Raw genomic sequence first — 18,968 nt, 5'->3', positions numbered from 1 at the left:
CATGTTGCCCAGGCTGGTCTCGAACTCCTGAGCTCAAGTGATCTGCCCGCCTTGTCCTCCCAAAGTTCTGGGACTACAGGCATGAGCCACTGTGCCTGGCCTATTTCATTCTTTTTATGGCTACATAGTATTCCATGGTATATATGTAGCACATTTTCTTTATCCAGTCCACCATCGATGGGCACCTAGTTTGATTCCATGCTTTGCTGTTGTGAGTAGTGCTGTGATGAACATGCAAGTGCATGAGTCTTTTGGTAGAACCATTTTTTTTCTTTTGGATATGTACCCAGTAATGGGATTGCTGGGTCATATGGTAGTCCTGTTCTAAGTTCTTTGAGAAATCTCCAGACTGCTTTCCACAGTGACTGAACTAATTTACATTCCCACCAATGGTATAAAGCATTCCCTTTTCTCTGCAGCCTCACCAGCATCTGTTGTTTATTGATTTTTTAATAATAGCCCTTCTGACTGATGCAACGGTATCTCATTGTGGTTTTGATTTCTCTGATGATTAGTGATGTGGAGCATTTTTTCATGTTTGTTGGCCGCTTGTATGTCTTCTTTGAGAAGTGTCTGTTCATGTCTTTTGTGCATTTTTTAATGGAGTTATTTGTGTTTTGTTTGTTCAATTGTTTAAGTTCCTTATAGATTCTGGATATTAGGCCTTGTTAGATGCATAGTGTGCAAATATTTTCTCCCATTCTGTAGGTTGTCTGTTTACTCTGTTCATAGTTTCTTCTGCTATGCAGAAGCTCTTTAGTTTAATTAGGTCCCATTTGTCAATTTTTGGTTTTGTTTTTGTTTTTACCTTAAAACTTCCCAGTATAGTGTTTTTGTTACAATTGCTTTTGAGGACTGAGTCATAAATTCTTCCCAAAGGTCGATGTCCAGAATGGTGTTTCCTAGGTTTTCTTCTAGGATTCTTATAGTTTGAGGCATTACTTTTTTTTGAGACACAGTCTTGCTCTGTTGCCCATGCTGGAGTGCCATGGCATGATGTTGGCTCACTGTAACCTCTGCCTCCCGGGTTCAAGCAATTCCCTTGCCTCAGCCTCCCAAATAGCTGGGATTACAGTCGGCCGCCACCATGCCTGGCTAATTTTTGTATTTTTAGTAGAGACAAGTTTTCACCATGTTGGCCAGGCAGGTCTTGAACTCCTGACCTCAAGTGATCCGCCCATCTCAGCCTCCCAAATTGCTAGGATTACAGGCATGAGCCACCGTGCCTGGCTGAGACATTACATTTAAATCTTTAGTCCATCTTGAGTTAATTTTTGTATATGGTGAAAGGCAGGGGTTAAGGCAAATTGTAAACTCTTTAATGAGAGGTAAGAGATAATAGTAATTTGTTTTACAGTTAGCCAAAATAGGGTATTCATGACTAATATGTAGATTTATCAGTGATAAAACTTGAGTTATTAATTCGGCCTTTAAAATTATATGTATATAATTTTAATATATACAATATAAAAATAAAAATATAATATATATTATATACTTTTTCAACCCTTGTCCTCCTTCCTCCCTCCTCACCTCTAGTAGTCCCGTTTCTATTGTTGCCATCTTTATGTCCATGAGTATCTGATATTTAGCTCCCACTTATAAGTAAGCACATGCAGTACTTGGTTTTCCGTTCCTGTGTTAATTCACTTAGGATATATATAATATCTAATATATATTATATATTTAATATATAATTTATATATGTAAATTATAAATATTAAATATAAAATTTTTATTTATATATGCTTATATATTAATTTGTAATTTATATAATATACATAAATTACATATATAATTATATATAAATTTATGATTATAATATATACTTATATATAATATACATTTATAACATATATATAATTTTTATATAATTATATATGTAATGTGTATATATTATTTATATAATATATAAAATAAATACAAATTATAATTTATACTTAATTATATTAATTATATAAAAATTATATATAATTTTTATTTTTTTATTTAAAAAAATTTTTTTTGAGACAGAGTCTTACTCTGTGGTGCAGTCTTGGCTCACCACAACCTCTGCCTCCTGGGTTCAAGCGATTCTCCTGCCTCAGCCTTCCAAGTAGCTGGGATTACAGGTGCCCGCCACCACACCCAGTTAATTTTTGTATTTTTAGTAGGGATGAGGTTTCACCGTGTTGGCCAGGCTGGTCTTGAACTCCTAATCTCAAGTAATCTGCCTGCCTCGGCGTCCCAAAGTGCTGGGATTACAGGCATGAGCCACCACACCCGGGCAAATTATGTATAATTTTTAAAGACCAAATTATATAACTTATGTTAGATAATTATATATATAACATTGTTGAATAGTGTAAAAGGGAACTATTGTATTCTACTTATGTTTTTTGAGATAAAAACATTTCAGCTAGAATTCTTCTAAAGCAACATGAAGGAGCTTTCTTCCAATTTCATCTAAAATAATATACTGATTCTTAGCTGAATGTGCTTTTCTGTTGTTTCTCTTAGGAAGTCATTACAAATTTAAAATGCATTTAGATAAAAAGCTCTGATTACAAATTGTTGTGCTTACTCTTTTATAGACAATCATTGTGTGAGTCGCTGTAACTCCCAGAGCTGCATATTAGCCCAGGAAGAAGAACAGTATCTACAGAGTGGAGACCAGCAACTGACCCGACATGTGTTGCTGTGTTTACTTCTCATCATTGGCCTGTTCGCTGTAATGGTTTTTTCTGGTTTTGTTTTGGGGCCATTTCTTTAAATTTTTGGCAAAGGTTTTATTCAGGCATCCGGGAAAAACTTAGTTGCTGCTTTCCAGAAGTGTGGTAGCTAGGTCACCTGAATTTGGATCTTGAGCTAAATATTTGGGGGTGTGAGGGGAAGAGATGAATCATTCACATTACTCTGAGGCCTGAGTGCTCCAATAGCTTATTCTGCTTAGAATCATTTATTCATTCTATGCTCTGAACCTAGAATTTGGTAAAAGCAGCTATTTCTTTTTTCTTTTTTTTTTTTTTGAGACAGAGTCTAACTCTGTTGCCCAGGCTGGAGTGAAGTGGCGTGATCTCAGCTCACTGCAACCTCCGCCTCCCGGGTTCAAGCGATTCTCCTGCCTCAGCCTCCTGAGTAGTTGGGATTACAGGCGCGTGCCACCATGCCTGGCTAATTTTTGTATTTGTAGTAGAGACGGGGTTTCATCATGTTGGTCAGGCTGGTCTTGAACCCCTGACCTCAGGTGATCCACCCACCTCACCCTCCCAAGTGGTGGGATTACAGGCGTGAGCCACCGCGCCAGGCCCAAAAGCAGCTATTTCAATAATGTACACAGGGCCACTTACTCCTAACATACCTGACTGACCAAAGTGGATAAATGCCTACATTAATGTCTCAGAACATGAAACCTCAGTGTCCACCAGAAGAAAAAAAAAGAAAACCAAAAAACCTCTCAGAACATATTCCTCAGATAAACTTTAAAAAATAATTTTCAATTAACAAAATAACATAACTACTTCATATAATAGACCCTTACAAAATAGAGAAAATTAAAATATACAGTATTTTATTTTTAGACTACATGCATTTCTTTGATTACTAAATGTCCTATTTGTGAATTATCAGTTCTTATTATATAATTCTTTGAGATGGTTCAAGTGTAACTCGTCCAGAGGTAGGAGATGGACCAGATAACCTATGAAGGAACACTTTGCACACTGGGATGCTCGTGAGATAGTGTGATATCAGCCAATACCACTTTAAGTGCCATTTAAGAACAAAAATCAAAAAATAAGAAATGCTGCCAAGAATTGCTTAGTGATGTAATTGTTTTCATTGTGTAGAACTAAATTTAAAATCAGGCCTGTCTTAGGCTAGTTGGCAATCTTGATACATTATGTAAGCTTCTGTATTATGGCTCATGTCTTCTCGCTTCAAATCTGATCAGAATAGATAACTGTTTGAATGACATCTGTCAGGAGGAGAGGTTGAAACTTTCTTATTGAAAAGATAAAGCCTCTATATTCTCTCAGTGTTTTTCCGTCTAGTCTTTTTCCCTGTAATTATTAAGTAGGTAAGTTATTGTACTATGCTGTGGATGGAGAGGAATTATCAGCTTGCTTGATTTTAAAATACTCTTTTCTCCTTTCTTTACAGAATCTTTCCAGTTGTTTATGGTGGCTATTCAACCAAGAGCCTGGAAGACTTTATGTTGAGTTACAGTTTTTCTGTGCTGTGTTTAACTTTGGTCAGGTATTTATTTATGGAGAACTTTGAGGGGTTTTTGTCTTCCTGGATAGGTTGATTGGTAGGGGGTCGGGGGAAGTGGGGATCGGATTAGGATGTTGTTTTCTTTCACATAAAAAGGATTTAGTTTGTTTGCCAGCTGCTGGTATGCATGGCAGCTGACAGCTGCTGCTTGTCTTCTAGTAGAGACGAATTATTATATTGGTTAAAGTCATCAGAATGTACGCTGAGTGCTTCCACCAGAAAAATGCCAGGTAGTAACTTTGGTGTGATCTTAATAAGTCACATTGGGACCGGGCTCATTGGCTCACACCTGTAATCCCAGCACTTTGGGAGGCCAAGGTGGGCAGGTCACTTGAGGCCAGGAGTTCAAAACCAGCCTAGCCAACATGGTGAAACCCCATCTCTACAAAAAATACAAAAAAATTAGCCAGACGTGGTAGTCCATGCCTATAATCCAAGCTACTGCAGAGGCTGAGGCACAAGAATCACTTGAACCCAGGAGGTAGAGGTTGCAGCGAGCTGAGACTGTGCTACTGCACTCCAGCCTGGGTGACAGAGTGAGATGAGACTGTCTCAAAAAAAAAAAAAAAAAAAAAAAAAAAAAAAAAGGTCACTTTGGGGAAATAACTTACTTTCCCTGAACTTTTAATTTAGCTCCTTAAATTTTTTTTTTTTTTTTTTGAGACGGAGTTTTGCTCTTGTTGCCCAGGCTGGAGTGCAATGGCGTGATCTCAGCTCACTGCAACCTCTGCCTCTCAGGTTCAAGCAATTCTCCTGTCTCAGCCTCCTGAATAGCTGGGATTATAGGCATGCACCACTACGCCCGGCTAATTTTGTATTTTTAGTAGAGACGGGGTTTCTCCAGTTGCTCAGGCTAGTCTCCAACTCCTAACCTCAGGTGATCCACCCACCTCAGCCTCCCAAAGTGCTGGGATTACAGGCATGAGCCACCACACCCGGCCATCTCCTTAAATTAGTGGATATCATTTCATTTACATTTTGATGTTTCTTGAACAATAGATACTTAAATCTTAAAAAGAAAAATCATGTGGTATATATAAATAAATTTTGGCTAGAGATAGCAGTTACCATTCCTTGATAGTCTACTATGTGCCAACCATCGTTAAGCATTTCACATTCATTATCTCATTTAAACATCATGACAACACCTGCAAAGTAGTATTATCACCCCCAGTTTATAAATTAGGAAACTAAAATTCCATAAACAAGTAATATGATAGGTGCTATTGTCTATGTTTATGTCACTATTAAAAGGGATACTTAAGGATAAATTACATCTTACATATTGGGAAAATATTTTTTATGTGCAAATTCCAAATTTTGACCTTTAACTCCTTACTTTTTTTTTTTTAATTGAGATGGAGTCTCATTCTGTCACCCAGGCTGGAGTGCATTGGCGTTAGCTCACTGCAACCTCCACCTCCTGGGTTCAGGTGGTTCTTCTACCTCAGCCTCCTGAGTAGCTGGGACTACAGGCACCTGCTACCACACCCAGCTAATTTTTGTATTTTCAGTAGAGATGAGGTTTCACCATGTTGGCCAGGCTGGTCTTGAACTCCTGACCTCAAGTGATCCACCTGCCTTGGCCTCCCAAAGTGCTGGTATTAACGGGCATGGGCCACCGCACCCAGCCCTTACTTTTGCATTACAGAATATTAGTCCACAGACTGAGTATCAGGTCAAAAAACAAAAAAACCCACACATTTGAAATCACTGAGTTTGTCTACTAAATCTAAAATAATTTGCCATATGAATTAGTTAACATTTGTCAATAGATGTCGCTGTGTTTTTCCTAATATTAATTTCTTACAATATTTACAGTTTGGCCATTATGATGGGAGCAAAAATGGCTATGCCCACAGAGACAAATGACCTTAATCAGTTTATTACAGACAGACATGAGCATCCTACTTGATATCTCACTTTGTGATACTGTTTAAGATCTGATTTTGTATCTAAGAACTATAAAATACTGAGTTGAAAAATCATAGTCTGACTTAGCATTTTGCATTCAGAAAGCCCATTCTAAGCTGAGCTATCCAGAACTGGGACTGGGATGAGCTTCATTCCATAGGGCTGTGTCATCAACAGCAGCTAATGCCAGGAATGTTGCATTTAAAATGCTGCCCCACAACTTAAGGCCGAAGTGTTTCAATGGAGCAAGACAGACAGAAACCCCATTCCCATCCCATTTTCCTCTTGGGGAGGTGGTATGGTAAGCTCATTCCCTTCTGGCTGCTTATAGTATGGGGGATGAAGAAATTTGGGTCCTTCTGCATTCTCCATTCTACTTCCACCAACTTGCATTCAGATCCTTATCCCAGTGTGCCACAAATGGCAGCTCCCAACTTCCTGTCTCTCAAAAAGGTCTTAAATTGTCCTAACCTGTGGCTGATACCTGGTGCTAGGCGTTTGCCTTGACACTCACAAATCCTTGAACTCTTCCCCTAACCACTAGCCAGTTTCACTTTACATAAATTCTGTTCAATTACTGCATTATTATTAGATACTGCAACACTTGTTAATTATATAATTTGTGAGGTTTCATGGAAAAATAATAAATACGCACAGTGGGAAATATTTTCTTTTTATAAAGGGGAAACAAAGACATATTTGCCCTTAAACGTTTTCATTTTACTATCATGTAAATGCGGCTGTTCAGCCCTGGTTTGTATCACCCATCATAATGAGTGGGACAGAATGATTGGGAAAAGGCAGCAAAGCATCATACCTGCCTTTGAAGGGCCTACTTTGTGTGTTCCACTTAAAATGTTGCTCTTGTCACTATAGGTTTGTCTCCTCAAACACTAAATTTGGTAACTTCCTTAACTTCTCTGTTTTAAAATGTTATTGTTGAATTCTGAAAAAAATAACTTTGTTTTCTTCCCTAGGGATTTATTTCCTTTGGAATCTTTGGATTAGATAAACATTTAATCATCCTGCCTTTCAAAAGAAGGTAAATTAAGTTTTGAAATAAATCTGTATCTGTAAATGTGATGACAAAGCCATTATATTAAGATACTGATATGGGGCCATGCATGGTGGCTGCTTGTAATCCCCGTACTTTGGGAGGCCAGGGTGGGCAGATTGCTTGAACTCAGGAGTTCGAGACCAGCCTGGGCAACATAGTGAATGAAACCTAGTCTCTACAAAAAAAAAAATACAAAAATTAGCCAGGTGTGGTGGCATGCTTTTGTAGTCCCAGCTACTCAGAAGGTTGAGGCAGGAGGATGGCTTGAACGTGGGAGGCAGAGGTTGCAGTGAGCCAAGATTGTGCCACTGCACTCCAGCCTGGGTGACAGAGCAAGATCCTGTCTCACACACACGCACACACACACACACACACAAAGATACTGATGTTTTTCTATCGCAAGGACAGAAAACCAAACACAGCATGTTCTCACTCATAGGTGGCAACTGAACAATGAGAACACTTGGACACACGGTGGGGAACATCACACACCGGGGCCTGTCGTGGGGTAGGGTAAGGGGGGAGGGATAGCATTAGGAGATATACCTAATGTAAACGACGAGTTAATGGGTGCAGCACACCAACATGGCACATGTATACATATGTAACAAACCTGCATGTTTTTTACATGTACCCTAGAACTTAAAGTATAATAATAAAAAATAAAAATTAAAAAAAAATTTTTAAATATATATATTTTTTAATTTGATTGGTAAAATTAGCCCTGTGATGCCCCATCCTAGGCTTTGTATGGTGAAACTTTTACTAGGACGTATTTTTAATGTCTAAATTATAAACCTAAGAAAATATATTTGAGTGTCCAAATAATGGTACATAAAATGCTTAATTTCAACACTTGAACGTCAAATAAAAATTTGCTATATTATGCTTAAAAAAAAGATATTGATGTTTTTAAACCTTTAGTAACTGCGAAGACACCACTAAATGCCACACAAAGGTTATAAACAACTGCAAAAAAAAATTGGAGGAACTATTGTAAATCCGGCATTGTAATTTGCACTTTAACAAGAATTGATGGACATTGATTTCTATCTATGCTATTAACTATTACATAAAGTTAAATGAAACTCAAAAATGTCTTTGGAAATGGAAGTAGTAGGTGGTGTGCCCCCATGGTCTATATTTGATTGTCTGTCTCCTTTGACAACACAATTTCTCTTTTTATCAAACTGACAGCTTACAGAAAACTCAAGTTTCTTTCTAAATTGTTGGTTTTTTTTATCAGCTTAGTGAAGGGTTTCTTTGAATTAAGATCAGGGATTTCTTTATGAAAAATAACAAGTAGTAATACTCCATTGTGGGGGTAGGAGGAAGAGGTCGGGACAAATCTTTCTACTTCTTGTGTTTTCAAAGTCAAAATTTGTAGAAACTGGAAGTGCTAAAGAAATGTATCCCACCAGCGCTATGAAAAGTGCCCAGTAAATGCTAATGGTTCTTTCTTCTTCATCTTTATCATTATCATCAAGATGCAATTGCTAGGTTCATAATCATTTCACGAAAGAAGAAAAGCATAATTGGAAAGTCATTGAACTTAGTTATCAGCTTCATTTGTTGACTGGGTAAAATAATCAACGATTCTAATGTGTAGGCTGGCTGAAACAAAACTGTTTCATACTCCAGTTTTTGGAGTACGAGTTTTTGGTATTTGTCTCTGTGGTACTAAAATAGAAAAGTGATTAAAATATTTGATCTCTAATTTATCTTTGCATTTCAAAACAGTAGAATGTAGAGTAAGGAACATTTATTAGTAGAACCTGAAATGGATCAAACATGTCTGGAGGGTTTATAAAATGATTAAGTCTTCCACCCCAGTATGCTTTGAATAGGAAATTGAATGTAGAATGTTTTTTCTTCTGAGACTAATGATGTCTGGAATGTAGAATGTTTTTGCTTCTGAGACTAACGATGTCTGGGTATTGTAGATGACAGCTTTGGTGATCGACAGCTTTGGAACAGCCATTTTGATGGGGTGATAAGGCAGGAAGAGTTCTCTCTCAGTGCTTTTCTTTCCTTAAAAATGGCCATAAATTTGATTTTCAGACTTGAATTCCTATGGAACAATAAAGAAACAGCAGAAAACAGGGATTCTCCTGTTTCAGAGGAAATAAAAATGACCTGTCAACAATTTATCCATTATCACCGTGACCTCTGTATCCGAAACATTGTCAAAGAAAGAAGGTAAGCAAAGCGCCAGTACAGGTTCTAGACAATTATATTTTAAATGATTAATTGATTAATTTTGGATTGTAATAGGCTAAATGAGGTGGTTGTGACTGATTACATGATTATTTTTACATATGCATGTAAAAGTTAAAGGAATTATGAGTGAGTTTATAGTTTCAGAAATGGCATATAAAAGAACCATATTACGTTGATTTTAGTATTTTAAAAATGTCATATAACTTCTGATTGCCATATAAAATGTGAACACTTCAGTTTAGAGTGAACCAAAATGTCATAGAATATTGACACTCATTTCAAGTTGGCCAGTAGTGTCTCTCACAAAACTTTGAGATACACTGGACTTAGAAGTGATGTTATATTCCCACCTCAGCATTTCTTGACAAATGCATTTGTTGTCAAGAAAATGAAATGAAATTTCTGCCTCTTAATTTTGTTGCTTATGTTTCACTTCAAGTTCTAATCTTCAGTCTGTGACATAATATTTATTATACTAATCCTTAAGGTATGAAGTATATAGCGGGTTCTCTTTTAATTTTGGATGAGGAAAAAAAATTTTTTTATAAACGAAGTATACAGCAGGAAATTATGAACTTTGAATAAATACTATACTACCAGTATTTCTCTTTGTCATAAAAAACAAAATATAAAGAACCAAATACTTTTATGTCTATAACTGAAAATATGAAATGTATGAAAATTCATATGGAGGATAATTTATTTACATATATTATGCCACTGTATTTAACATATATATCATTATAATCAGAAGGTAGCCTGGTACGGAGAGTGGAAAAGGGGCTGCAGTATGGGTGTGGACTAATACTAGAACTCAGCTCCTGAACTGCCGCTTGTTGGCTGTGTGACATTGGGCAAGTTCAATTCTCTAAATTTTAGTTTTCCTCTTCTTTAAAATATCGAATTCTTGGGATTGTTGAATTAGATGACAGAATGTCTGTGATAGGCATAGCCCACTTTCTGGCAATAGTAAACTATGAAGAAAAGTTAGTTTTTCACCCTTCTGAGTACAATTATTTCAAAGTGCCATCTATGAATAGTTTTGACAATTTAAAACTGCTTTTTAGGGCCGGGCGTGCTGGCTCATGCCTGTAATCCCAGCACTTTGGGAGGCCAAGGTGGGAGGGTCACCTGAGGTCAGGAGTTCAAGACCAGCCTGGCCAACATGGTGAAACCCTGTCTCTACTAAAAATACAAAACTAGCCGGGTGTGTTGGCGGGTGCCTGTAATTCAAGCTACTCAGGAGGCTGCAGCACAAGAATCGCTTGAACCCGGGAGGTGGAGGTTGCAATGAGCTGAGATCACGCCACTGCACTCTGGCCTGGGCAACAGAGCAAGACTCTGTCTCAAAAAAAAAAAAAAACAAACAAAAACCCACAAAAAAACCCTGCTTTTTAAAATTAAAAAAGAGAACTCCAGGTTAGCTCTTTGAGGCCCAGTGTGATTGCCAGCTCTTGGGAAGGAAGCATAGCTTTTGCAATTTGCAGGGCTGCCAGTCTGCCTCAGTCCCATTTGGCTGAATGGACACTGGCTGGGAGTGTGCCAGCCTGTTTCCTGCCCCTTTCCGGGCTCTACAGCCTGTACAGTGTCACATTCTCTGCCACTTTGTACAGCTCCATGGGCTGCTTTTTTTGTTTGTTTCTTTGAGACAGAGTCTTACTCCCATCGCCCAGGCTGGAGTGCAGTGGCGCAATCTCACTGCAGCCCCAATCTCCTGGGCTCAGCCTTCTGAGAAGCTGGAACTACAGGTGCGTGCCACCATACCCAGCTAATTTTTTGTATTTTTTTAGTAGAGATGGAGTTTTGCCATGTTGGCCAGGCTGGTCTCAAACTCCTGAGCTCAAGTGATCTGCCCACCTCGGCCTCCCAAAAAAAGTGCTGGGATTACAAGCGTGAGCCACCATACCCAGCCATGGGCTGTCATTATAGCTGCCTGATCACAGTCATCAGGAAATAAATATTCTGTTGGTGTCTGGAATAGAAGGTGTCAGGCTATAGGCCGGGCACGGTGGCTCACGCCTGTAATCCCAGCACTTTGGGAGGCTGAGGTGGGCAGATCACCTGAGGTCGGGAGTTCGAGACCAGCCTGACCAACATGGAGAAATCCCGTCTCTACTAAAAATACAAAATTAGCCAGGTGTGGTGGCGCATGCCTGTAATCCCATCTACTCGGGAGGCTGAGGCAAGAGAATCACTTGAACCCAGGAGACGGAGGTTGTGGGGTAAGCTGAGATCGTGCCATTGCACTCCAGCCTGGGCAACAAGAGTGAAACTTTGTCTCAAAAAGAAAAAAAAAGTGTTAGGCCATAAATAAAAAAATCAACAAGCAAAAAGAAGGCTAACACAGACTATAATATCCAGGCTTTTGTCGAATGTGGTGTTTCTAGTTGCAAGGCATAAATTAAGACAACTTATCTCTAAATGAAATACTGATGTTAAAATAATGTAGTTTTATGTATTTGAGAAAACTTTTCATGAGTATTAACCTTTTTTTCTAATTCTTATATAAACTCTAATGAATATTCATTTATGGTGAAATGTTTTTAAATTTTTGTCACCTATTTCTCCTTTCACCTTGATCTTCATCCACCATTTCCCACGTCAAGCACTTTAGGTTTTGTAGCCTGAATGATGCTTGTGGACAGATTCATGTTGTCTATCTATAGTGTATTTGTACAGCACTCGTGTAATTGGATTTTTTTCCCTGTATCTCTCTATCCTTTGTTTATTTATACATACTTAAGACATCCCATATTTGCATCAGGAAGACAGATTTTTAAATATTCAAGAAGTAGATTCACAAAGCACATTTTAAAAATCTTAGATTTGTAGCAAGTTAGATCTCACTTATTCTTTCCCTGCTTCCTAATGAAGCAAATTTCTGACAAACATATCAGTAGGATTGTCTTGCCTGCTGAGGGCAAGAAGAAAGGCTACTTGTGGGGCGCTATGATGTATGTAGTGCATACGTATACATGATGTATATGGAGCTAAAAATAAAGTTTGATTTGAATAGTGAAAATAATCACTTCTTAAGAGCTTGTGAAAAATATTTAGTGTTCCTGACACAAATTATTTAGTATAACTAAAAGTATAAATTATAAAATATATCATATTCAGCTATTACAGGACAGATCTGATAACAGGCTACTATAAAAAGTATTTCTTTGTAAGTGCATTTACATTATCTATGACTTTTTTTGGTATTGTTTAAGCATTTCTGTTTTCACAAGCATTACTGGCATATTTTCTTTTTCTCCAGTGGGTCTTCCTAGGTCAGGAGAGTTAACAAACCCTTTCTATTCAGAACAGTTTCCTTCCTGCCATGCTTTTAACTACCATGCTGTCTTTCCTTGTTTCCTTCTATTTTTTCTTGCTTGTCCTCTATCATGCAGTGCTGATACCAGATTTACAGAACATATGGGTGAATCATTCCTTTGACACAGGTGTGGTGCAAAGACTTCTGCTGGAACTTTCTGTGGCTGTGACCTGGTGAACTGGCTAATTGAAGTCGGCCTTGCCTCCGACCGTGGTGAAGCTGTGATATACGGAGACAGGCTGGTACAAGGGGGAGTCATCCAACATATTACCAACGAGTATGAATTCCGGGATGAGTACTTGTTTTACAGATTTCTTCAAAAGAGTCCTGAACAGAGTCCTCCTGCTATTAATGCAAACACTCTCCAACAGGAAAGATATAAAGAAATTGAGCATTCATCCCCACCCTCACATTCCCCTAAGACCTAAATTATGCAGGGGAGAACCCTACATGGAATCATATTCTAGCCGCGTATTCATTAGTTTTTAGCTGGGTGACCTTGGGCAAGTTAACAGAGGCAACCTCTCTGAGCCTCAGTTGTCTCTTCTGTAAAATGTCAAAAGATGTGCTCCCACCACATGCTCAGGGTCTGTGATTTTACATGTATGTAAAACACATAGGAAGCTGACTTAGGAAAAAGAGAAAACCAAATTAAAGTTCTGATAATGGATATAATATAGTCATCCTTTAGTATCCAAGGGGATTGGTTCCAGGACTCCTGAAGATCCCAAAATCTGAGGATACTCAAGTCCCTTATATAAAATGGTGTAGGCCGGGCATGGTGGCTCACGCCTGTAATCCCAGTACTTTGGGAGGCCGAGTCAGGTGGATCACCTGAGGTCAGGAGTTCAAGACCAGCCTGGCCAACATGGCGAAACCCCGTCTGTACTATAAAATACAAAAAATTGGTTGGGTGTGGTGGCGGGTGCCTGTAATCCCAGCTACTCAGGAGGCTGAGGCAGGAGAATCGCTTGAATCTGGGAGGCAGAGGTTGCTGTGAGCCGAGATCGTGCCACTGCACTCCAGCCTGAGCAACAGAGCAAGACTCTATCTCAAAAATAAAATAAAATAAAATAATTAATAAAATGGTGTAGTATTTGCATATAACCTATGCACATTCTCCCATATAGTTTAATCATCTTTAGATACTTATAATGCCTAATACAATGTAAATGCTATGTAAATAGTTGTTGTTATACTGTATTGTTTAGGGAATAACAATAAGAAAAACAGTCTGTACATGTTCACTACAGATGCAACCATTGTAAGCCTGACTACATCTTTTTATCTGCAGTTGATTGAATCTATGGATGTGGAACCTGTGCATATGGAGGGTCAATTGTACTATAAATAATACGAATATGCCAACATTATATAATCATTGCTTTCTGCAACTGTTTACTATAATTTCAAAATTAACATCCTATTAACTGTTCCTATAAATTATCAAATTTGGCAAGTGTATTGCTAGCAGGAGATGGACCTTAAATTATGACAACTTTATATTTTTTGATAGCATCTCTTGAAAAAGAATTTTAATGATTCTAATAAGAGGTTCTTTTTCTTTTTTCCATTTCCTGACAAATAGTACTCATTTAAAAACTAGAGGGCTAGGCTTAGTGGCTCACGCCTGTAATCTCAGCACTTTGGGAGGCTGAGGCGGGCAGATCGCTTGAGGTCAGGAGTTCGAGACCAGCCCAGGCAACATGGTGAAACCCGGTCTGCACTAAAAAAAAAAAAAAAGAAAAGAAAAAGAAAAAAGAATACCCAGGTGTGGTAGTGCATGCCTGTAGTCCCAGCTACTTCGGAGACTGAGGTGGGAGTACCCCTTGAGCCTGGGAGGCGCAGGTTGCAGTGAACCAAGATCACATCACTGCACTTCAACCTGGGTGACAGAGCAAGACCCTGTCTCAAAAACATAAAACAAGCAAAAAAAACCTAGAGGCACTATTTTTTTTTAAAGTTTGTATTTTCTTTTCTACCCAAATTACTAATCTATGCCATTAAGGAAAGGAATAAGAACCTCCATATGTATTATTATCTCCACAGTCCTTCTGCAGAAGTACAATCTGATCTTTAACTTTCATGCTACAAATAATAATTTGAGTAGATTAATTTGAATTTTATCAACAAAATTATTGCCATATGATGTATCATTTCTGTGTTTGAACAAAGCATCGTAATGCAGGATAACTCTTCTACTTTATTCCCTGTAGTTAAAAAAAAAAAACTATATAGTTCAAGCCAATATTTAAAAATTCTAAACCTAGGCTGGGCATGGTGACTCATACCTGTAATCCCAGCACTTTGGGAGGCCGAGGCAGGTGAATTGCTTCAGCCCAGGAGTTCGAGACCAGCCTGGCCAATGTGGTGAAACCCCATCTCTACTAAAAAAAAAAAAAAAAAAAAAAAATTAGCCAGGTGTGGTGGTGTGCGCCTGTAATCCCAGCTACCCAGGAGGCTGAGGCAGGAGAATTGCTTGAAACCACGAGGCAGAGGTTGCAGTGAGCTGAGATCGTGCCACTGCACTCCAGCCTGGATGTCAGAGTGAGACTCTGTCTCAGAAAAGAAAAAAAAAAATTCTAAAGATTACATTTAGAATTTAGTCTTTTTAAAGTGTCCATGTATAAAAATATATAATTTTTAAAATTACTAAATGTTGCCTTTTCTCTTAGTCTATTATTTTAGCTACTAAAACAAAATATCATAAACTGGATAGCTTATAAACAACAGAAACTTATTTCTCACAGTTTTGGAGGCTGTGAAGTCCAAGATTAAGGCACTAACAGATCTAGTGTCTGGTAAGGCAAATTTCTGGCTCATAGATGGTACCTTCTTGCTGTGTCCCCACATGGTAGATGGGAAGAACTGGTCTCATTGGCCCCTTATAAGGACATTAATTCCACTCAATAGGGCTCCACCCTCATGATCTAATAACCTCTCAAAGGCCCTACCTCCTAATACTAACACATTGAGGATGTGACTTCAACTTTACATTTCTACAGGCAGAGAAGGGGGGCTGTGTAAATTCTTCCCATCAGTACTTGAATGTTCATTTAACAAATAACTTATCGAGCATCTAGCATGTTCCAGACACAATCTGAACACTGAGCACACAACAGTGGGAACAAATATGATTCCTATCCTCATGGAGCTTCTATTCGCCTGTGAAAAACAGATGTTAAACATGATTGAGGATTAGGTTTCAACATAAGAATTCTAGGAGGACACAGACATTTAGACCATAGCATCTTCAGGTAAACTTTATCTTCAGTAAATTAAAGAGATCTATTTAGATGACCTTTGAGCATCTTAATTATTAGATGTCCGTGCTAGTTTAACTTATTTTAAACGTTTCAGATATTTATTTAATTATACTTTAAGTGTCTCATGTAAAAAAGTTATTTATAAAATAATTTATAGGGTTAGAGTCATTGCCCTTTTAATGCAACAAATAAACAGTTTTTTAAAAACCTGCATGGGGGCCAGGCGCAGTGGCTCATACCTGCAATCCCAGCACTTTGGGAGGTCGAGGCTGGCGGATCACGAGGTCAGGAGATCGAGACCATCCTGATTAACGCGGTGAAATCCCGTCTCTACTAAAAATACAAAAAAATTAGCCAGACGTGGTGGTGGGCACCTATAGTCCCAGCTACTTGGGAGTCTGAGGCAGGAGAATGGCATGAACCCGGAAGGCGGAGCTTGCAGTGAGCCAAGATCGCGCCACTGCACTCCAGCGTGGGCGACAGAGTGAGACTCCATCGCAAAAAAAAAAAAAAAACCTGCATGGAAGCCTAGTATATTTATTAATAACAAATAAATTATACTTTAGTGTACTATTAACCTATACCAATTTTAAGTTGTGATTAGGGAATGGGGATGTTTTTAAGCTGAATTGTCTTGCTGCGGAATTTTCCTTTTTTAATAAGACCATATTATGACTCTGAATGCTCAGGGGTAAGTCTAAGGCCTCATTGCTGTTACCAGGAGATTTTTCTAGTTACAGTAATAAAGATGTTAATTCACATGCATGCAGACAACTGAAACTCAAGTGGAGAATTTGTCTGTGAACAAGTCATACTACTTCTGTTATTTGCATGAATGGAATCTGCAATATCTTTTTCCATGGGAGACCCTAAAAGAAAACCCTGGATCAGAATGATCTGCAGTTTCAGATAATAAAGGCTTTTAAGAGACATTTTTAGAATTAAAAATATGCTAATTTTATTAAATGAAAATATTTGTAACTGTTAACTTTCTCACTGACAAAGCAAGTTTCTCAATAAAATACCTATTTTAACTTGCATTACTGACATCTTTTCTTTGAGTAATCTGAATAATGCAGAAGCCATAGAGGTCTTTTCTATACATTCTCAATGTTTTCTTAAATGGGTTTCCTGAGCTCTGTTCTTCATGACTCTGGGCTCTGCAAACAGGGTTTCCCAATTACGCATTCTATAAACACTTTTATGAATGAGTCAATATGACATTGAGTCCTTTTCATACATTTCATCATTTCCAATATGTAGAGTGACAGCTAGAAAAATGATAAAATTTTGATTAAAACCTATCTCTTTTTCTTCAGCATAGTCAATTGTTTTCTTAACTCTCAATGAGTAACTCCATGCCTAGCTTGTGCTTAGCTTTCAATATTTTTAGACTAAGACAAAGTGTATTTGGCATTTTGAGAACAACAATTAATGGTCAGTAAATTTCTAAAGCAAGAAAAATGTGAAACTAGTGTTTTATATGTTTGTTACGCAGCAGAATGCAGCTCTTAGTGTTTGCCCCTTCATATCTCATCATGTAAAATATTAAATTACTTTAGGCCACTGCACATAGGTAGTCCTGTCATGAGTGATGGCTGGAGAAAAGTTCAGGATCATAAATGTTATCATCATTCTTCAAGAAAAGATGAGATTATAAATTTCTGCAATTGGTATGAAAAAAGGTTGAATTAATTAATGAAAAAGAAAACATTAGCTCTGTAGACCTGTTTTGGGCACATTTTACAAGAAGAAACTAACTCTCCAAAATTCTAGGCTATGTAGTTATTTCTAAAGCAAAACTTTTGATTCATGATTAACATATATAAACTGGTGTTTTCATCAAAGATCAAACAAAATAGCCTTGTCTAGAATACTTGTATTATTCCCCTGGCTTATTAAGTAATGGTAAATAATACCAGTATCTAAGAGGTGACAGGTTGACCTGAGACTTATCAAAGGATACCAAGTTGTGCAGATAGATTGTCTAGCTAGTTTCTTCAACTTTACATTTCTACAGGCAGAGAAGAGGGCTGTGTAAATTCTTCCCATCAGTACTTGAATGTTCATTTAACAAATATGTATCGAGCATCTAGCATGTGCCAGACACAATCTGAACACTGAGCACACAACAGTGGGAATAAATATGATTCCTATCTGCATGGAGCTTCTATTCTGTGAAAAACAGATGTTAAACATGATTGACCTGTGACCAGGATCACCTGTGCCTCCAAGAGTATTGTAAGAGAGACCTTCTGGTGTGAGGAAAACTCCCCTGAGGAAGTCATGTTTTAGCAAAACTCTAAAGGGTGTCAAGTATTACTTATATAAAAGGGAGCACATGGAATGAATAGTGCAAGCAGACAAATACGGCCATGAGGAAGGCACATTCAAGGACATGAAAGAGCAGCATAGTAGAAACCTAAAAAACAACGGTTGAAGGTGTAATAAGATATAAATGAGGCAGATCAGTGGGATCCCTTTGGTATTTAAAGAGGTTTAGGCCGGGCACAGTGGCTCACGCCTATAATCCCAGCACTTTGGGAGGGCAAGGCAGGTGGATCACCTGAGGTCAGGAGTTCTAGATCAGCCTGGCCAACCTGGTAAAACCCTGTCTTTACTAAAAAATACAAAAATTAGCCGGGCATGGTGGCAGGCGCCTCTAATCCCAGCTACTCGGGTGGCTGAGGCAGGAGAATCACTTGAACCCAGGAGGCAGAGGTTGCAGTGAGCTGAGAATGCGACATTGCACTCCAGCCTGGGGGACAAGAATGAGACTTTGTCTCAAAAAAAAAAAGTTTTAGACTCAAAAATAAGAAAATTAACAACCTAAGTAAACAATGGGCAAAAGATCTGAACAGACAACTCACCAAAGAAGATAAACAGATAAAAGCATGTGAAAATGTCCAACACCATATATCATCAGGGAATTGTAAAT

At 38.1% G+C, this 18,968-nt stretch overlaps 1 protein-coding gene and 1 long non-coding RNA gene across 5 annotated transcripts in view; one reads left to right on the top strand and one right to left on the bottom strand.

Moving 5' to 3' along the window:
- The window catches only part of GPR155 (G protein-coupled receptor 155), a 54,164-nt gene extending 37,094 nt beyond the window's left edge, over positions 1 to 17,070 (top strand). For 3 of the 4 annotated variants that reach the window (XM_019022666.4, XM_055379188.2, XM_063695003.1), the window contains 5 exons: positions 2,574 to 2,710; positions 4,141 to 4,236; positions 7,146 to 7,210; positions 9,287 to 9,424; positions 12,892 to 17,070. In XM_019022666.4, the coding sequence (XP_018878211.2) occupies positions 2,574 to 2,710; positions 4,141 to 4,236; positions 7,146 to 7,210; positions 9,287 to 9,424; positions 12,892 to 13,192 (737 nt within the window). In that variant the 3' untranslated portion in view covers positions 13,193 to 17,070. Of the gene's footprint in view, positions 1 to 2,573; positions 2,711 to 4,140; positions 4,237 to 7,145; positions 7,211 to 9,286; positions 9,425 to 12,840 lie in introns of all 4 variants that reach the window. The other variant, XM_055379191.2, reaches the window with a different exon arrangement.
- LOC134756656 (uncharacterized) lies at positions 8,973 to 15,128 on the bottom strand. Its single transcript, XR_010129623.1, has 2 exons — positions 15,056 to 15,128; positions 8,973 to 9,256 (listed from the first exon to the last, which is right to left on the bottom strand). It is a non-coding gene; the product is annotated as an uncharacterized lncRNA (long non-coding RNA).
- Positions 17,071 to 18,968: the final 1,898 nt, after the last annotated feature.

This window comes from Gorilla gorilla, chromosome 11 (assembly GCF_029281585.2).
Source record: "Gorilla gorilla gorilla isolate KB3781 chromosome 11, NHGRI_mGorGor1-v2.1_pri, whole genome shotgun sequence".
Lineage (NCBI taxonomy): Eukaryota > Metazoa > Chordata > Mammalia > Primates > Hominidae > Gorilla > Gorilla gorilla.
This window is presented reverse-complemented; position numbering and strand designations above follow the sequence as displayed.